Raw genomic sequence first — 21,230 nt, 5'->3', positions numbered from 1 at the left:
TGAACAAATTCCTTGAAAGACATACCTGCTAAATGTATTGAAGAAGTAAATCCTAATTAGTCTTATATCTGAGAAAGAAATTCAATTTGCAGTTGAAAACCTTACGATGAAGAAAAATATAGGTTCAAGTGGCTTGGCCGGAATATCCTACCAAAATTTTAAGTAATAAATAGTATTATTTATACACCAACTCTTACAAAATACAGAAGATAAAAACACTTCCTAACTCATTTTTAAGGGTCAGCATTACCCTGACACACCAGGTAAGTCTTTATAAGAAAGGATAACTACCGACAAATATCCCTCATGAACTAAGATGAAAGAAAATCCCCAACAAAATATTACAAAATTAAACCTAGCAATATATAAATAGAAAGATAGCATGACCAAGTGGGGTTTATCTTACAAAAGCAAGACTGCCTTAATATTTGAAAATAAATCCATGTAATTTGCCATAGCAAAGACTAAAGAAGAAAAACATATGATCATATCAATAAATGCAAGAAATCATTTGAAAATATTTAGTATCTATTTACAATAAAATCTCACAGGATGTTAGGAACAGATGAGAGCTTCCTTAATTTGATAAAGGGTAACAGCAAAAAACCTGTAGTCAACATTGTTATTAACAGTGAAAGATTAAGTAATTCTCTCTAATATCAGGAACAAGGCAAGGATGCCTTCTCTCACTATGCACATTCATCATTATACTAGAGGCCAGTGAAGTAAGAGAGAAAAAGAAATAGAAGTCACAGAGATAAGAAGAAAATAAAAGAATTAAAACTGTCTCCATTCATAGAAATTTCAAGCAATCTACAAAAAACTACTAGAATGAGTGTGTTTAACAAAGCCATGGGATAGAAGGGCAAAATATAAAAATTAATTGTACTTCTATGTATTCGTATGAATCTGGAAATTGAATTTTTTTAAAAGTACCATTTACAATACTACCAAAAACCACGAAATACTTAGGTAAATATCTTACAAACACATAAAATACATAGCCAAAAATGTCAAAACATAACAAAAACCCTAAACTTTCATTTGTAATATAAATAATTTCCAGGGATATAATGTACAGGATGGTGCTTACAGTTAATACTACTGTATTGTACATTTGAAAGTTGCTAAGCGAGTAGATCTTCAAAGTTCTTATTTCAAGGAAAAAAACTATAACTGTTTTGATGGATGGTAATTAGACTTATTGTGGTGAACATTTCACAATATAGAAAATATCAAATTATTATGTGGTAGACCTGAAACTACATAATGCTATATGTCAATTATATCTCAGTTGAAAAAAAGAGAAAAAAGAAAAAGGGAAAATAGTTTAATAGATAAAGATAAATGACACAAATAAATGGAAAGATATACCATGTTCATGGATTAGAAGACTCAATATTGCTAAGATAGCAATTTTCCCTGAACTGATCTATAATTTCTACACAATTTCAGTGTCTTTTAGACATTGATTTTAAAATTCATGTGGGAAGGCAAAAAATTAGGATAGCTAAAATAATTTGGAAAGAAAAAAAGAACAAAGAAAACTTATATTATCTGATTTCCATATCTACTATAAAGCTACAGTAATTAAGACAGTGTGATGCTGGGGCGCCTGGGTGGCCAGTTAGTTAAGTGTCTGACGTTGCATGATCCCGGGGTCCTGGAATCCAGCCCTGCATCAGGCTCCCCGCTGAGCAGGGAGCCTGCTTCTCCCTCAGCCATTCCCACCCCCACCGCCGGGCTCTCTGGTTCTCTCTCTCTGTCATATAAAAAAATAAAATCTTAAAAAAAAGAGAGAGAGTGCAATGTTGAACAAAAAAAGATGTATATCAATGCACCAGAATAGAGGGTATACAAATACTCCCATTTATATCTAGCCAATAGATTTTTTACAAAGGTTTCAAAAGCAATTCAATAAAGAAAGTGTAGTCATTTTACCAAATGGTATTGAAAAAATGGAATATTTATTTGCAACAAAATGAACCTCAATCCCTGCCTCTTATGCTTCATAAAAAATTAACTCAAATGTAGAATCTAAAGCTATAAAATATCTATAAAACATTAAGTAGAAAGTCTTTGTGACTCAGTCAAAGATTATGGGGCTAGTGAAAGATTTCTTAGATAAGACTCCAAAAGCATGATCCATAAAACAAAAAAATGAAAATTGGACTCCATCAAAATGAAGAACATGCTATTAGAAAAGACACTGCTAACAAAGTAAAAGGCAAGCCACACACTGGAAGAAAATATTTTAAATCTCATATCTGATAACTGGTATATACCCAGAATATTTAAAAGGCTTCAAAACTCAATAAAAATATGAATGGAAAACTTGGACACAGACTTCACCAAAAATGATATACTAATGACAAATAAGTAAATGAAAAGATGCTCAACATCATTAGTCTTAGGGAAATGCAAATTAAAACACCGAGATACCACTACACACCTATTAAAATGGCTTGGCTTAAACCAAACAAATGGAAACACCCTGATATTTGTCATAACTTGCAGAACTGTGCACAAAAAAAGGGTGACTTTTGCTCTATGTAAATTAAATGTTAATTTTAAAAGAAGGAAAAGATATTAAGTAAAGAAAATTCCCTTGTATCTCACTATCCAAAGACATCATTAACATGTTTCTGTCTTGAACATTTCCTGGAATCATAAAACAAACAAACAAACAAAACCACACCTGCCACCTTCTAAACACAAATAACAGGCCCAGAAAATTATTTACAGATGGGTTTTACCAAACATTCAAGGAACTGGTAATTTACATATCTTAACATACAGAAAAGGGGGCAAAATTTCCCCAGCTCATTTTATATGACTAGCATTTCCTTGATACAAGACCAGGCAAGAAAATTATGAGAAAAGGAAATTATAGCCCAACTGTACTTGCAAAGATGACGGAAAATTCCTAATCAAAGTACCAACAAACTGAATCCAGACCTATATTTTAAAAATATATGTCATTATTATAATTATACATCTAATAATATAGAATATGCATTTAAAAATACATATCTAATATGGGTCATCCTAATTAAACCAGGAATGATTTGATATTAGAGAATTGTTTTGTCTATTAGAAAATATTGGAACAATCTATTAATGTGATTCACCACATTAGCAGGTTAAAGGGAAAAACAACATATGCCTATCTCAAAAGATTCAGGAAAAACACTCACAGAATTCAATATCCATAAATGACAAAACAAGGCAAAAAGATACATTCTTACTTTTAAGGTAGGGTACCCACCAAAAACTTATGGTCATGCTGGGCTCAATGGTGAAATGTCAGAAGCATCCTCTTTAAAGTCACAGGTAAGAGGGGCGCCTGGGTGGCTCAGTCTTAAGTGTCTGCCTTCAGCTCAGGGCGTGATCCTGGGGTCCTGGGATTGACCCCTGCATCAGGCTCCCTGCTCTGCTGGGAGCCTGCTTCTTCCTCTCCCACTCCCCCTGCTTGTGTTCCCTCTCTCGCTGGCTGTCTCTCTCTCTCTGTCAAATAAATAAAGAAAATCTTTTAAAAAAAATTAAGTCACAGGTAAGAAAGTGATGGCTCCTTGACACTTGTTTTCAACCTTGTACTGGAGGTCCTGGCCAGTGTGGTAGAAGAGAAAGCAACAAATTGGGAAGGAAGAAACAAGTGACCCAGACGGATAGACGATACGAATGCTATGTAGAAAGTCCAAGAGAATCCACAGACAAATCATTAGCATTAATAAAAACTCAGCAGTTTTTCTCGGTATCAGGCTAATATACAAAAATAAATTTTATTCCTATACTTAGCAACAAACTGTTAAAGCATGTAATTAAATAAATGCATTTCACAATAGCATTGGAAATATAAGGCATCTAAGGCAACCAACAGCAGAGTAAATCTTTCTGGAGAAAATTATAGAACTTTAAAAGACATTGAAAAACCTAAATAAATTGAGAGGTATTGTATTAATCAGGGCTTTCCAGAGAAACAGAAGCAATGGGATACATGAAGAGATATAGAGAAAGAGGTTTACTATAAAGGACTGGCTCACACGATTACAGAAGCTAAGTCCCATGATCTGCCATCTGTAAGCTGGAGGCCCAGGAAAGCAGGTGGTATGGTTCCCGTTCAAACCCAAAGGCCTGAGAACAAGGGAGCCAATGGTGTCAGCCCCAGTCTAAGTCCTAAGGCCTGAGAACCAGCAGCCACTGATAAACAAAAGCAGGAGAAGACATATAAAGCAGCTACAAGGAGGGAGTGAATTCACCTTTCCTCTGACATTTTGTTCTCTTTGGGCTATCAGTGGATTGGATGGTGTCCATCTGCACTGGTGAGGTCAGTATTCTTTACTCAGTTTACGGATTCAAGTGCTAATCTCTTCCGGGGACATACAGACACAGCCAGAAATGTTTTATCAGCTATCTGGGCATCACATAAAATTAACCATCATAGAGATACCATGTTTTTTCATGGACAGACTCATTATTGCAAAGATATCATTTTTCTCCAAATTAACCTATATGGGAAATCAACAGAAGAAGGTGGAGGAAGTCAATTTCCTAAATATCAAGATACCATAAAGCTTTTATAAAATACGTTGTATTGCTTTAGGAGTCTGTTCGGGTTTAAACAGACCAAGGAAAAGAATGGAGAGTCCAATGACAGTCCCATATATATATATGGACTGTTAATATATGACAGAGGTTGCACTGCAGATTAGTGAGGAAAAGACAGATGGTTCAATAAACGGCCATGGTAAAGCTGGTTAACCAAGTAGGGAACAAAAGTTAAACTGAATTCCAATCTCATATCATACATAAAAATCAGTTCCAGGTGGACCATACACTACTTCATGCAATAAAATGAATGCATCTCAAATGTATTATGCTAGGTGAAAGAAGCCAGATTCTAATGGCTGCATACTGTATAATTCCATTTAGATGACAATCTTGAAGTGGCAGAACTTAGATAGAAAGTAGATCAGTGGTTGCCAGGGGCTGAGGGTGGGGAGAGAGGCTGACTACAAAGGAGCAGGAAGAAAGTTTTCAGGATGGTGGAACTCTTCAATACATTGATCATGCTGGTGGTTATGCAACCGTAAGTGTATATTAAATTCACGTAACTGTGAAGCAAAAAGAATGAATTTTGCTGTATATAAATTATACCTCATAGGGAACATTCTATTAAAAACATAGTAATTAGCCATCATGAATCTCTTATTATGTGCCTGAAACTGTGGTTAGTGTTTCTACATGCATCCTGTCCTTTAATTCTTCACAATCACTTAATGAAATAGATACTATAATTATTTAAGTGAAAAAGATTTGAAGAGACAAAATCATTCACCAGTTTCCTTTATTCTATAAAGTGTTTTAGAGTCTTAAAAAAATTCCTTAAATCTCCTCTCTAGGAGCAATTTCTTGATTAACCATCCTTAATCTCCTTTGACCTACAACTCCATTTCCACTCAGTTGGACAGTATAAACATTAATTTTTCTATTAGACTTTTTACTCTCTTTCCTAAGGCATATACCAAGTATTCTTTGCTTCTCTGTTACTACCAACCACCCTACCAAGCCATGCATTTGTGGGAATATGCACACCCCTATACATGAACACTGTTACAGAGGATAATTTGCTCCATTACACTGAGATTCTGCAGCTTCTATACAGATTGGGTGTATAAAAATAATCACATTCTTTAAAATTTAAGATTTATTTTGAGATAATTGCAGATTCACATACAGTTGGAAGAAATAATTGAGGGGGATCTCTTATTACTTGGTTTCCTCCAACAGTATCATCTTGCAAACAGAGTACAATATTACACCCAGGATATTGACACTGATACAGTCAAAATACAGAACATTTCCATCACTGCAGAGACGGCACCCCACTTCCCTCCCAGCTCCACCTCCTCCTTAATCTCTGGCCACCACTAATCTGTTCTCCATTTGTATAATTTTGTCATTTCTATAATTTTGTCATTTCAAGAATGTTATATAAATGAAATGATAAGGTATATAATCATTTTGGGATTGGCTTTTTTCTTTTTCACTTGGCATAACTCTCTGGAAATTCATTTAGAGAATGTCACATGTATCAATAGTTCCTTCCTTTTATTGCTGAGTAGGAATGTTACCACAGTTTAACCATTCCCTTGCTGAAGAACATCTGGGTTGTTTCTGGTTTGGGGCTATTACAAATAAGGCTGCTATAAATATTCCTGTACAGCTTTTTGTGTGAGCATAAATATCACTCATCTGGGAAAAATGCCCAGGAATGCAATTACTGGGTTGTATGGAAGTTACATGTTTAGATTTTTAAGAAGCTGTCAAACTTTTCCAAAGTGTATCATTTTACAATTGCCACCAAAAACTTCTGAGTGATCTGGTTTCTCTGCATCATTGCCAGCATCTGATTTTGTCACTATTTTTTTATTTTAGCCATCCTGATGGTTGTATAATGATACCTAATTGTGGTTTTAATTTGCATCTCCCTAATGGATAATGATGCTGAACATCTTTTCATGTATTTATTTGCCATCTGCATACCCTCATCAGTGAAGTGTCCATTCATGTCTTTTGCCCATGTTCTACTTGGACTGCCTGGGTGTTTTTTAATGGGTTCCTTATATATTCTAGATACCAGTCTTTCATTGGGTATATGGTTTGCAAATAATTTCTCCCAGTCTGTACCTTACCTTTTCATTCTCTTAACATGGTTTTTTGCAGAGTGAAAGTTTAAAAAAATTTTTTATAAGATCGAATGCATTAATTTTTCCATTGATGAATAGTGCATTTCGTGTCATGTCTTATCTAAACCTAGATGCCAGATTTTTCCTTTGTTTTTTCTAAAAGTTTGATAGTTTTATGTTTTCCATGTAAGCCCATGATCCATTTTGAGTTCCTTTTTGTATAAGGTATCGGGTTTAGGTCAAGGTTTAATTTTTACCCATGGATATCCAATTGCTCTTGCATCATTTGTGGAACAGGCTGTCTTTCCTCAGCTCTACTGCTTTGGCGTCTTTATAAAAAAACAATTGGGTATATTTGTGTGGGTCTATTTCTGGAGTCTCCATTTTGTGTGTCTGCTCCTCTGTCAATCTACACAGTCTTGATAATTGTTGCTACATAATAGGTTTTGAGAACAAATATAGTGATTCCTCTTACTTTAAACTTCTTTCCAAATGGTTTTGGTTATTCTAGTTCTTTGACTTTCCATATAAATTTTAGAAGAGTCTTATGCTGTATGTAACTACAAAAAAGGCTTGCTAGGATTCTGGGAGCAATTGTGTGATAAATGGATATGAGTCTGGGGAGAATTGATAATTTTACTATGTTGAGTCCATGGATACAATATTTCTCTCCATTTTTTCAGATCTGCTTTGATTTCTTTCATCAGTATTTTGTTGTAAAAAGCATATGAATCCTGTACATACACTGTTAGATTTAAATGTATGTATTTAATTTTTATGAGCAATTGTAGGTGGCATTGTGTTTTTAATTTTGGTGTCCACGTGCTCATTACTAGCATATAAATAAACAACAGCTTTTTGTTTATCTTGTATCTTGACACTTGGCTAAACTCACTTTTTACTTCTAGAATTTTTTTTTTAAGATTCCTTGTAAATCTCAAAGGAGATACCATATCTACAAATAATGATGCTATATCATCTGCAATTAATGACAACTTTATTTCTTCCTATCTAATCTGGAGGTCTTTTCTTGCCTTATACATGGGCTAGACCTTCCAACAATGTGTTGAATAAGAGTAGTGAGAGTGGGTATACTTGCCTTGTTCCTGATTGGAGAGGGAAAGCATCTACTCTTTCACCATTACGTTTAATGTTACCTGTAGGTCTATTATAGGTAATCTGTATCAAATTGAGAGAGTTTCCCCATCTATTCCAAATATTCTGGGAGTTTCTTTTTAAATCATAACTGCATGTTGGCTTTTGTCAAATGTTTTTTCTGCATCAATTGATACAATCATGTGATTTTTCTTCTGTAGTGTATTAATATGATGAGTTACATGGATTGATTTTCAAATACTCAACTAACCTTGCATCCTTGGAATAAATCCCACTTCATTAATGATACAGAATTCTTTCTATATTGTTGAATTCTATTTGCTAATATTTTGTTAAGAAATTTTGGAAGGATAAAGGATATTAGACTGTAGATCTTTCTCTCCTCCCTTCCTTCCTATCTGCCTACCTGTCTTCCTTCCTTCCTTTCTTTCATTTGCTGTCTTTAGTTTTGGTACTAGCTCCAAAATTAGGAAGTATTCCGTCCTCTTCTATTTTCTAGAAAAGACTGTGTAGGATTGGTGTCAATTTTTCTTTTGATAGAATTCTTCACTGGAACCATCTAGGTCTGGAGATTTCTTTTCTGGCAGTTTTAAAGTTATGGGTTCAATTCCCTTAATAGTTATAGGGCTATTTAAATGATCTATTTTATATCGGGTGAATTGTGGTAGTTTGTACTTTGCATGAAATCAGTCAAATTCATGTGTATAGAGTCGTTCATGGTATTCCCCTCTCTCCTTTTGACATCTGCAGGATCTATAGTGATATCCTGCTTCATTTCTGATATTGGTAACTTTTGTCTTCTCACTTTTTATCTGGGTCAATTTTGCTAGATGTTTGTTAATTTTATTGATCTTTTCAAAGAACCAGCTCTTTGTGTTACTGAATTTCTTTGGTGTTTTCTGTTTTCAGTTTCACTAATGGCTGCTCTTATTTATTTCCTTCCTCTTCTTGCTTTGGATTTATTTAGTTTTTTTTTTTTTCTTTTTCTAGTTTTTTGAAGTAGGAGTTAAGATTATTTACTTGGGACATCCTTTTCAATAATGTATTTATAATGTAAGTATGCCCACCTCAGCACTACAGTGCTGTGTACCACATATTTTGATGTTTTATTTTCATTTTCATTTAGATCAATGCATTTTTTATTTTTTTTATTTTTTAATTTTTTTTAAAGATTTTATTTTTTATTTATTTGAAGAGCTAGAGACAGCCAGCGAGAGAGGGAACAGAAGCAGGGGGGGTGGGAAAGGAAGAAGCAGGCTCATAGCAGAGGAGCCTGACGTGGGGCTCGATTCCAGAACGCCGGGATCGCGCCCTGAGCTGAAGGCAGACACTTAACGACTGCGCCACCGAGGTGCCCCAGATCAATGTATTTCTTAAAGTTCTGTTGAGATTTCCTCTTTGGCCCATGATTATTTAGAAGTGTGTTGTTCAGCTTCTAAGTGTCAGGAGTTTTCCCTGTTATGTCATTGATTTCTTGCTTGATTACAAACAAGTATGATTTTTGAATGATTTTAATTTTACATTTGTTAAAGTGTGCCTTTTGGTCTAGAATATGGTCTATCATGATATGTGTTCTGCAAGTGCTTGAAAAGAATGTGTAATTCTGCTGTTGTTGGGTGGGCATATTCTATAAATGTCAATTTGACCCTCTTGGTTGACAGTGTGAGTTCTACCTGCTTGCTTATTTTCTGTCTAGTTGTTCTGTTAACTGCCAAGAGAGGGGTGTTGAAATCTCCAAGTTGGGGCACCTGGGTGGTTCAGTCAGTTAAGCATCTGCTTTTGGCTCAGGTCATGATCTCAGGGTCCTGGGATCAAGCCCCACATTGGGCTCCCTGCTGAGAGCAGGGAGCCTGCTTCTCCCTCTGCCTGCCGCTCCCCCTGCTGTGCTCTCTGTCTCTCTTTCTCTCTCACAAATAAATAAAATCTTTTTTTAAAAAAGGAAATCTTCACGTATAGCTGTGGATTTGTCTGTTTCTCATTTCAGTTAGATCAGTTTTTACTTCACATATTTTGCAGCTTCACATATTTTACTTTCACATATTTTGTTGTTTGGTTCATATACATATAGGACTGCTAGGTCTTCTTGTTGGATTGACCTTTCAGTCAGAGTAATTTGCATGCTCTGAAGACTACTTTATCTGATGTTATAACAGCCATTCTTGCTTTTTTTTTTATTACTGTTTGCCTGATCTATTTTTTTTTTTACTTTCAACTCTCATATATCACTATATTTGAAGCAAGTTTCTTATAGATGGCACATAGGTGAGTCATGTTTTTTATTTAATTCACTCTGCTAAGACTGTGATATATGCAGCAAAAAAGAAACCCAGGAAATTGATCCCTGTGATGCTCCTTGGGTCTGAAGGTCTCTACCTGGTCTGCCTTCTCTCTATCTTTCAGAATCTTCTTATGCTTATTTCATATATGATATTGGGGATTTCTAGTTGTAATTAAGGGGGAAGAATAGATAAAGGTTTATCTACTCCATCTTCTTGGAAGTAGAAGTCGCCCATCACATTTTGTAAGTCTTTTTTTGTTGTTGCTATTTCTCCAGCAGGAGTACAGTATACTATGGTGGCTTATGGAGGAAGTTTTGGAGTTAGACCAGTGAATATCCACCACTCTTCTGCCATGCATGATCTTGGCTGGGGAACAAATATGTCTAAGACTTACATTCTTCACCTGCAAAGCCATACTTACCTCATAACTTGCTTTGAGGGCTAAAAAAGATTATGTGTACAAGTGCTTCGATATGGCTATTGAGAACTTGAAATACGGCCAGTATGACTGAAGAAGTAAAGCTTCTACTTACTCAATTTTAAGTCATTTAAATTTAAATAGTCCCATGTGGCTAGTGGCTACTACATCAGACAATGCAGAGTTACATTGTTATAAATGAGGATAACAATAATCCTCATAGTATGAATGCAGAGTGAAGAAAAATATGGAAAACTGCTTTGAAGGCACTAGTATACAACCTAAAGTGATATTTTTAGTCAATATAATAACTAACGTATGTTTTGGGTAGAGACCAAGGAAGTTATTTTTCCCCTTCCAAATGAGAACTCATGATTTTTGTTATAGACATAAAGAGAATAAATACCATCAAGAAATGAATGAAATGGAGAAGGACAGCAACAGGAAGCAAAATGTAGGCTTAGCCTTCCTCCAACATGTGTTTCTCTCTGTGAAATACTCATTCAGCCACACACTACAGCATCTGCCTTCCACACTGTGTCACCTGCTGAGCCCCATCCTACATGATGGCTCTGTGCTGGGAGCTGAGCATGGGTAGCAACTTCCACCTGCTTCCTCACGGAGCACCGCCTCACATGGAGCTCAGTCACCAGTGAGAAAGTGCTCTGTTATGAAAACTGGTCCCCGGTGAGCCCTATCTCAAAAAGATTCCCCTCGGATAAAAAGTCATCTAGAAGTAGATGAGGCTATTGTCAGATTATTTACTCTCCCTCCCCCACCCGTGGCAGCTGTGGATTCCATTCTGCAAATGAGGACCAGTGGACTGGCTCCAAGAGCACCAGGATGGGTATTAGGCTGCTTGAGTTCTTTACTTCTGCTTGCCTTGATGGCTCAAGACCTCCACCAGGATCATAATTCCATTATTTATACCTGGCATTTGTATCCCTCTGTGACTTCAAGGAAACAACCACTCCCTGATGTATATTACAGCACAGTTGTAGATATGAGGAACCAGAGGTGCAATAAAGCCATGATTTGGTCAAAGCTTCACAATAAGATGGTGGCAGACCTGGAAATGAAATCCTCGAATTCCAAGCCCTCGGGTCCTTGCCCCATACCATGTTGCTCTGATCTCATTTAGAAGGAAGCGTTGCTCAGGGCCGGAAAACGAAGAGTAGAACTGCTTCTCTCTTCTTCCCCTTCCTCTCCTTGCTCAACCTTCACACCTATTAACACCAGCCCCAGCTTGGATATACAGAAAAGAAAAGAAAAGCAGAACAAGAGAGATAGGGAGAAAAAAAAAAAAAGGAGGGAGAAAAATGTAGAAATGCTGCTTACTAGTTTCCATCTGTCCAGAAAGAAAGGCACTTAGGGTTTCCAGAAGAGCTAGCACCTTCACAGAATCAGGAACAGTTCAAGAAAGTGAAGATGGAGAGGTGAAGTGGCTTTGTTCCCTTTAACAGAGGTCTACTTAGTAAGCAGACACAGGGACAGCAGAGCCTGTGAGTTAAGGCCCACTGGAGTTCCAGTCTCAGTTCTGCTGCTTTCCATCTGGGGAAGCTTGGTCAGGGCAGCCTCTCTGAACTTTCTTTTTCTCATCGCTGTAAAGGGGGTTGTGATACCAACACCACACGGTTATTGTGAGGATTAAACGAGAAAATGTATGTAGCACAGCTGTCCCAGATAAGAATGCAATAGAAGAGAAAATGAATTCGTTTGTACTAGAACCAGATATTCTGTTTCAATCAAGTGATCTTCCCGTTATAACATGCTGCCCCTCCGCCTCTCTCCCTCCTACCCAATGGCAGCTCATTCTCTTAAGCCCTCTAATTAGCTAAATAAAGAGTGCAGACAGGGCCTATGTAAAAAAATGCTCTCTGAGCCAAGTGAAATCCCCAGGGAAGGGAAGAAACCCACATGGCCAATTACCATAGCATCATTTCATTTCCTCGGAGTGACTAATACCCAGAGATAGTCACTTAAACACTAATTGCAGAAGAACAGGTAGAAATCATGTTAAATGAGCCCATCTTTATTTCTGGGGGAAAAGACAAGGCTCTCTGATCCATGTGTGCTTGCTTCTTAATCTTCCACAGAAAGAGAGGATATTGGACATTGTGTTTCGATTGCATCCATAGCTGTTCTTAAGTGAGTGGGCAGGTTTACGAGGCTGGGACTGAATTACCAGCATAACAATGTGCCAGCTCCGTCTGCCAGCGTTTGATTTTTCTAAGTTCAAGCACTGCATCAAACAGTGATGCTGTGTGCTGCAGAGAACCACTGACACCCACGTGTCTCACCTTGAACCTTCTGGGCCTTCCAGGACCTTGGCCCCCAGACTGTGCTGAGGGGTTGGGGGGAGAGAGCACCTTCTTTAGGAGGGTTTTGTGGGCTCTCTTCACCGAGGGCTACTGTGAATCATCACCGCCCACCCCCAAGCTTGTTTTCTGCTTTCACCTGTAGCTTCCTTTCCCTCATTCTCTCTTCTTCCTGCTTTCAACCATTCTTTCATCTGGTACCAAAGTCACAGTTTTCTTGTTTCACAGAGGCGGAAGGCAAGTAGGGAGGAAGACAGATGTCCTTCATTTCCTAATTTTGTCCAACTTCCTTACCTACAAAGTGATCATGAGCACTTTTCACCGACTCTCATAGGGTCCGTCTTCACCCAAAGGCCGTGGACAGTAGGACAGCAGGATTGGGGGCCTTTTGCTCGCTCTCTTGCATGCTGCACGGTGCTTTGCCTACAATGAGGGCTCTCACTGTCTGGATGACACAGCTATCCTGGATTGGGCAATTTCCTTAACTCACTAGATCTCAGTTTCCTCATCTGTAAAATGGAGTGCAAGATCTGAATCCCCCCATGGTACTGCTGTGTGGATGAAATGAGATGATTCCTGCTTACAGCATCTGGTACACGATAAGCACTAAATAAATGGTAACTTTTTTTTATCATTATGATTGAATACAACAGTAACCCATATTTATAGAATACTTGGGTTCTCAAAGAACTGCCACAGGATGATAACAGGCCTGTGGTTTTTAATGTCTCTTCGCAGCTGAAGCTTGTTTATGGAAAACCGTGAGGTTTAACTGAAAGGTTCTGGAATAAGACAGATGTGGATTTAAATCCCACTCTGCCACTCACCAGCTGGGTGACATATCACACATACTTAATCTCTCTGAGGCTCTGTTTTCTCATCTGTAAAATCAAATGACAGTAGTACTTCCTTCACAAGTACTAAAAAATTATCCTGGTCTCCCTGTCACCAGGCCGCCTTCCTTTTTTGTTGAGGAAGAAGAGTAGCGTCTAAACAAATACCTCCTACTTGTCTGTGGTTATGAAAGCCTCAAAGTCCTTATGGGAGGCCAGGAAATTTGGTGCTAAGCTCAAGAATGCTAGCTCTCTTATCTGTTCCTAGCCCTGTCACAATCAAACCAGGGAAGTCCTCTGTCAGTTATTAACAACTTTACCTAAATGTGCTTCTTGCTCCAAAAAGCAGGTTCCATCAGCGGAGGGAAGGAGGAAGGATTTAAGAACCCTGGGCTGGGGGTGAAAGCCCTGGGATACTGAGAGCTGACTTCCCCAACCCCCCCTACACACACACACACACACACACACATACATGTGTGTGTGTGTGTATGTGTGTTTTCCTGCATTGCCACAATATGATGAAATCCTCTTGGTTTTAGAGTAATTACACTCCCTGTACAGCTCTCCTCTACTAAATGAAGTCTTAGGGTTTGAATTCCAATTCTTTCAAGTCTTCATGGTCCATCGCCTAAACCCTAAAAATAGCAATCCTGCCTACTGCCTGGTGAGCTTACCATCCACTAGGGACATGTCACGACCACATGCAGGACCACCTGGGTGAGAACCCAGGACCTGATTCCAGTCCTGCCTTTGCCACATACCAGCTCCATGAGCTGCATCACTTGGTCTCAGGATTCCTTGGTTTCTTCCCTTATAATCTGAATAATAACACAGTACCCACCTTATAGGGTTGTATGCATGAGGTGGTGCATGTGAAGTTTACTCTGTCTGGCACATAATAATTTTGCAAAAGCATCACATCCCAGGACAGCAGAGGGACGCTACAGAAGTGACTGGTTGTAGCTGGGAAACACACCAGGAATGTGGGTGACAGCCTTCTAGCTGTCACCTGAGTAGGGGATGGAACCGTCACTCACACAGACCCACAGTCACTGGGGGCATGTCTGTCTTACTTGCTGGCAAAGCCTGAATCTGGATAAACCCTGCTGGATTCAAGGCCATATGAAGAGAGGGCAAAATAGAGGGCTGACAAAAACTGACCATGAAGCAAGGCAAATGCAAATGGCTACCAGTAGTTTCCATAAAACAGAGCTGCCAGGGAAAGGGGCAACAGGAAACCAAGATGGGTCCCGAAGAGAATTCAAAAAAATGTGAAAATGAAAATATATGCAGGCTCCTTAAAGCAAAGAACACTCCTGCAAAGATTTCAATTCATCCTATATTTTTAATAAATCTAAAATAATCCAAATGGAATTTTCCTTGGCACTTAAAATTGTGTTCTAAATTCCACCGGTAAGAAAAACTGGCAAGGAAGAGATGGATGATTCAATAAATGGAGAAAGAAAATAACAAGAAATGAACAATAGGCACTGTGATAAAATGCTTAATCACATATCAAAGAAATGCAGCTAGAAGTCACATAACCCTTGATTCCACTTCTGAACACATGAAGCTTGCATCTGGAGTTGTTATGAACATGGGCAAAGAGGCAACCACAGGACTCAGACGAATAGCCTAGCAGAAAATTAAAACTTAGAAAAAGATCAGTAGTTCCATAACCCACCCTTCCTCTTAGAGACAGCTCCATGTGCACCTGATAAGTTTCTACAGATCTGAAAATCTTGAGCCAAGGAGCAGTTAAGCTGAGTGGAGGCAGATCCATTAGGGCAGCAGTGCCTCCACATCCCTAACTGCCCAGGCTGCAGAGGAAGGGTGGACTGGGGTGTTGCAAACTCTTGAAGAGACCAGCAGGTGTGTGTGTGTGCGAATGAGCCTCTCTGCTAGACTCAATTCAACAATCTGTGGCAGAGCCAGAAGGACCCACCCTGGCCCATATGAGGCAGAATTTTGGGGGGAAGGCCTAGGAATCCATAAGTTGAATAAGCTTTCTAGGTCATTCTTAGGCTCACCAAAGTTTCAGAATCACCACTTTAGCACCTCCCATCCAGAGCTATCCCAGCCACACACACTCAGGCTGCTCTTGGGCAAGGCCCATTGGTCCCCTGTAGGGAGGCGGAAGTCTAGGTTAACACCAAAGACCACTCTTTCCAAAAGAGGCTTCGTGACTTATTCTGTCTGTACCTGCCCTTGAAACTTGGTAGGAGCCATGCATCCTTGTCTTTGAAAGACAGGGGAGGACATGGAGAAACTTGGCTATAAGATCTGATGCTCTCTATAATCTCATTCTTACCAACCTGGTTCTGAGCCTGACTTTCTTCTGCTATCTCCTGAAACCCAAACTTAATCATCCTGTCCTTGCGTGTGAAGATGACACATGTCTGGGACCACAGGAAAATGACCATGAAAAGATGAGGTTGCAGAGCCAGATGATATTTCTTTAACACAAAAAGGGGAAGACTTGACAGAAGGTAAAACCAGAGATGGTTTGTTGGGGGGCAGGGAGGGCAGTCAAACCTTCTTATCAGTGTGGCTATGGCAAGAGTTTACAGAGATGATGGTTTACTTAAGGAATTAACTGAAAAATAAGCTGTTCTGCCCACAATCATCTCAGCTGCCAAAATCCCAATTATTTCTTAGCCTGAAATGATCCTAGGAAAAGAACCGTCCAAGTTCTACCACAGTGTCAACTACTCCCTCTCAACTCTGTGTTAACTCTTTCAGAACATGATTCCTCAGCCTCTCAAACTGACCTGGGTTAGTGCAATAGGTTCCCAGATGGGGTCAGCTGGGGTCTCTGTTTCTCTATCTCTCTTTCTCTTTCTCTCTCACACACATATACATTTTTCTCCTCTTTATCTACTTATTTTCACAAGGTTAAAGAATTTGATGAAAGCCCAAGATATTGGTCTTCATACTGGTCTCACTGATGACTGTAACTTCCTAAACTTCAGGAGACTGAGGTCTTTTCAAAAGCAATAGGCTCAGGGGCACCTGGGTGGCTCAGTCAGTTGAGCGTCCAACTCTCGGTTTTGGCTCAGGTCATGATCTCGGGGTTGTGGGATTGAGCCCCGTGTTGGCCTCTGTGCTCTGTGGGGAGTCTGTTTGAGATTCTCTCCCTCTCCCTCTGCCCCTCCCCACCTCTAAAATAAATAAATAAATAAATAAATAAATAAATAAATAAATAAATAAATAAATCTTTTAAAAAATAAAAAAGAAATGGGCTCAGAAGAGTCAGTGGGGCTCTGGAGCATGGGTACATGATCCTGTACCCTTGGCAGCTAAGGCAAGATCCCCGGCTGACTTGTCAAACTCTCACATGGACGTTAAGAAGATTAAGATAATAGCATGCCTAACATAGCTAATAAGAAAGATTTAAAACAATTTGCAAAAATAGATTGAGTTATGAAACGCTTATTAAGGGATAATGATTCTGTGTCACAATAACAGCATACAGGGTCGGCTTAATTTCACACACCAAGAAGAGAGAAGATGCAGACGATGCCAGGGCAGAAAGAGACAGAACCTGCAATGCTTTGTGGCCAGTGCCCAACCTGGCAGGTAGAGACACAGCTGCCTGGCCATGGGCACCCCCTCACAACACCCTCACTACTGATCATGGCCAGTTTGGGAAGGGTGCAGAGGTCACAGAGATGCCCATTCACATCCAATGTCTTGGATATCAGAGAAGGTGTATCTGTGTGCCCAAATATCCTAATTAGATTTTCCTCAATTTAAGAATAGTCACAGCAGTCTTCCCCCTTTGTAGCCTGGGCACATCACCAACATGCCCATTCTCTTCCTGTTCGTTTTCAGGGACAAGAAGAGCTTAATTCCACTCAAAGAGAACAGGCTAAGGACCCCTTCGGGCCCAGAAGGATGGGGAGCACCCTGCATGCAGCTCCTTCCCATGCACCTCCATGCTTCTCTTTTCCCCTGCACTGCTTGTCTTCACATCCCCAAGCAGGCAGCAGTGGCCGCCCCCTCCCATGCCCTGTGCAGCCAGGTGCTCCAGGCTGGTAGGGTGGGGCAGGACAAGAGCCCCGCTGGTCTCCACTCCGTCTTTCTCATCCAGTTAGAGGAAGCAGCCACCTGGAGGCCAATGGACTTTCTCAAGCCCATTGGCCTTGTCTTACCCTCGCCAAACTCTCTTTCCTTTCAAAAGGGAAGTGGGTGTGGTGCCTGGGTGGCTCATTCCATTGAGCATCCAGCTCTTGGTTTTGGCTCAGGTCGTGATCTCATGGGTCATGGGATTGAGCCCTGAGTTGGGCTCTATGTTCAGTGGGGAGTCCGCTTGAGGCTCTCTTCCTCTGCCCTTTCCCCACCCCCATCAAATAATAAATAAATCTAAAAAAAAAAAAAGACAAAGGGAAGGGGGCCAGTTTCAGTCTGCAGTGAAAAATGACAGACCTGATCAAAGATGAGCCCTATGATCTTCGGGTGGGATGCTCAAGGTGGAAACGTAAGCAGTAGGCAACTCTCCTATGCCGCTGGTGAAATGGCATAAACAGAATCTTAAGAAGTTATCAGCAACATGTTTTAAAATTGAAAGCATGAATACCCTTTAAATCAGCAACCTCCTCTCAGGAATCTATCTCATGGAAGCAAAAGCACCCACGTACATACACACTTCTATAAACAATGCACACTATTTGGAAGCAAAAGCCTGGGAACTGGGAGAGCATCCACTGACAGAAGAGTGAATGAATGTGATAAATGGCTTCCGTACAGAACTAAACACATAGGCAAATACAAGACATAGGCTAATACAAAAACACGGGTGAGCATGTGATTTCTTGGGAGAATTTGGTGGGGCTGATGTTAGGGTACAGGACAAGAGATGGGGAGGAATGGCCCCCCCACCAAAAAAAAAAAAGAAGAAAGAAGAAGGAAAAAGGGTGACACAAAAAATTCAAGCAGTTGGTATAGTCAGAGAAGTGGGTTGGAGTTTATGGGACGTGCTCTCAGGATCATATCTGTCGGGGACAGAAGTAAGCCGGGCCTCCGCCAATCCCAGAGGAGCTGGTAGTGCTCTAGACAGTTATCCCGAATTAGGACAAAGACAGTTACCCTGAATTATTGGACTTGGGCTGCTCCCAGGAAGGAGGCAGCTCCCATCAGAAGAGGGTGAGCACCAGGGCGGGAGGCAGCTGGGAGCTGTGAGGTGTCAGCCCTCCGGCACCAGGGATGGCTGCTTCAGTCTTGAGGGGAGGGGCCTGATGGCTCAGCCCAGCAACCGCTGCAGAGGGCATGATCACATTTGTGTGTGTGTGAAATTATAGGTACAGTATGCGTGCTGACATATAAAGAAAACGAGGAAAGAGAAGAGTGGCCTCTCTGATTCTTGGATTTTAAATTTATTTCTAACACTGACAATTCTGAAGCCTAGCCAGCCTCCATAACAAGGGGAAGCAGACGAGACTCCTTGTCTGGGTAATTCTGGTGGTAATACTGCCTATGATTTCCCCTTGCCTCGTCACAATGGAAACCAGGCGCCAAGCTCCCAGCTGTACTAATGTCTGCTCCTGAGAATGCTGACTGCCTTCTATTTTTGAATGGGTTGGAAATAGAACCAAGGGATAAATTTTTTCTCCCTTTTGCTTGTCAGAGTTGGGTACCTTGAATATGGGTCCGAACTGAAATCAAGCATAAAATACAAAGTAAAGACCTCAGAAGGACAGGAACGCAGAGCTACACAGGGTGCTGTAAAATTGAGGCAACTGCTCTGACCCAGCCCTAACTGGGAAACCCAGTGGTGCCTCAGTTAGGCACCCCTTGAGGCCAATTAAGATGCTATAAAAAATTCAGGAACCTCATAATTGGACATATAATCAGTCCCTCAATCCTATCTTCTCTTCTTGCACCATATTACTAAGGCAAAGTGGACATAATGCATTCACCTTGCATATTTCTCCAAAATTACCTTCCACAGTCATCTGAAAGAGGTACTTCTATCAGCAAGTGTTGGAGGAAAAATGGGGAGGAAGAGGAGGCTAATACAGAGCTTCTAAGTTCTGAGTTTCTACTGATATGGAAAGAAAGATCCAGCAGCCTGTCAAATTCCAACAGGATATCCTCATGTAATTAACATTGTTCTGGAAAGAATAGCTGAGGTAATTAGCCAAGACAAAGATGAGTTATAAATACTGGAAAGGAGGACGAAAGCTAGTAAATTTATTTTTGTATATCTGCATTTTTGTATATCTGGATAAAAGAATTAGCTGGAAAAAGATTTACTAGTACTATAATAAGAAAGCAGGTAGGTGGCTGATTAAACACTAAACATAGTAGAAATCTATAATTTTCTTATACACTAGCAATAATTAGAATTGTTGGTATGTGATGGGGGACAAGAGTCCATCACAGTAATAACAATACAAATATAAAATACCTAGGTATACATTTAACAAGGAATGTATAAAATAAACAAAGAGAAAGCTACAAAAACTGCCTTCAACAAAGTTATCCATTCCTGGATTGGAGAAGACACCAATTTTATTCATTTTAACATATGTTAAAAGAATTCCAATTAACAGTTTGCTTAGAACTAGACAATTCTAAATTTCATCTAGAGGAATAAACATGAATGGAAAACCAACATGAAATGGGGGCTGTCCTACTAGATTTTGATTATATTAGATTAATTTATAAAATATGGATACCAAAATGGAAAGACTGCCTGCTGATTGTTCAGCCACTTCTGATAGGTCTGGGCATGGAAATTAGTATCTTCTCTTTCCTTAGTTGACCATGGACTCTTGTGAACGTTATTTAGTTTCATAGCCATCTTCTTCCAGGTCCCACCAGCCCAGGAAAGGAGCCATCAGCTCCCATGGTGCTCAGCACCATCTTAGAAAAAGCAGTTGTAGCCCAACGTTTTGGACCTTTGTTCCTTTTGATGATTCTGAGTCAGTCTCCAAGGTCAGGACATGTCCTCTAGTTGTCCCTCCAGGACACCAAACATCTGGGAGAGAAGCGACCCATCCACTTGGAACCAACCCTTATGCTTTCCGCTTCCTGTTGGCCTTTCACTGGATGAATAAAATATGCAGACTCTTATTTTAATTTTCATTTGTCTCCTGGACTTTTGATGCCTCACATACCAGAGCTTCTCAAATCATCTGTGTGAAGGGCTAGTTTTTTCCAAATCCAGAGTGCACCAGTATTTTTTTAAATGTAAGAAAAAGAAATTTAAAAAAAAAAAGGAAAAAAAAAGTCAAGCAAATACAAGCTCCAATTTTTATTATGATATTCAACAGACCTAAAATTACTCTGTCATATTGTTACGAATGTCTCTAAACACTTTTCACAGACCGATAACGAACCATCGGCACCGGGCCACCTGCCCACTGATTACACCGTTCTTACCTCATCATCAACAGCCTGGCTACTGCTTTAGCTGCGGATTCTTCACGCCCCCTGGCCTGTGTAACAAGACAATCTTACCTTCTTTCAGCACTTCGCTTTTTATAGCACTCAAATCTTTTCCTTCATATGACTCTCCAGTATTATTCTGAGGCAATTGGGGCACCTCTGAAACAAACCCCATTTGTCAGACA

The 21,230-nt window shown here is 39.6% G+C and overlaps 1 protein-coding gene across 7 annotated transcripts in view; it reads right to left on the bottom strand.

The window, feature by feature from the left end:
• The window catches only part of ADRA1A (adrenoceptor alpha 1A), a 114,330-nt gene that overhangs the window by 62,751 nt on the left and 30,349 nt on the right, over positions 1-21,230 (bottom strand). The window contains exon 4 of one of the 7 annotated variants that reach the window (XM_019794339.2): positions 20,333-20,804. The exons of the other annotated variants lie outside the window; for them this stretch is intronic. Within the exon in view, the coding sequence (XP_019649898.1) occupies positions 20,767-20,804 (38 nt within the window). The 3' untranslated portion in view covers positions 20,333-20,766. Of the gene's footprint in view, positions 1-20,332; positions 20,805-21,230 lie in introns of those variants that run through there. 7 annotated transcript variants of the gene reach the window in all.

This window comes from Ailuropoda melanoleuca, chromosome 5, assembly GCF_002007445.2.
Source record: "Ailuropoda melanoleuca isolate Jingjing chromosome 5, ASM200744v2, whole genome shotgun sequence".
NCBI classification, from domain to species: domain Eukaryota; kingdom Metazoa; phylum Chordata; class Mammalia; order Carnivora; family Ursidae; genus Ailuropoda; species Ailuropoda melanoleuca.
The sequence above is the reverse complement of the archived record's forward strand: the minus strand, read 5'-3'. Positions and strand labels throughout refer to the sequence as shown.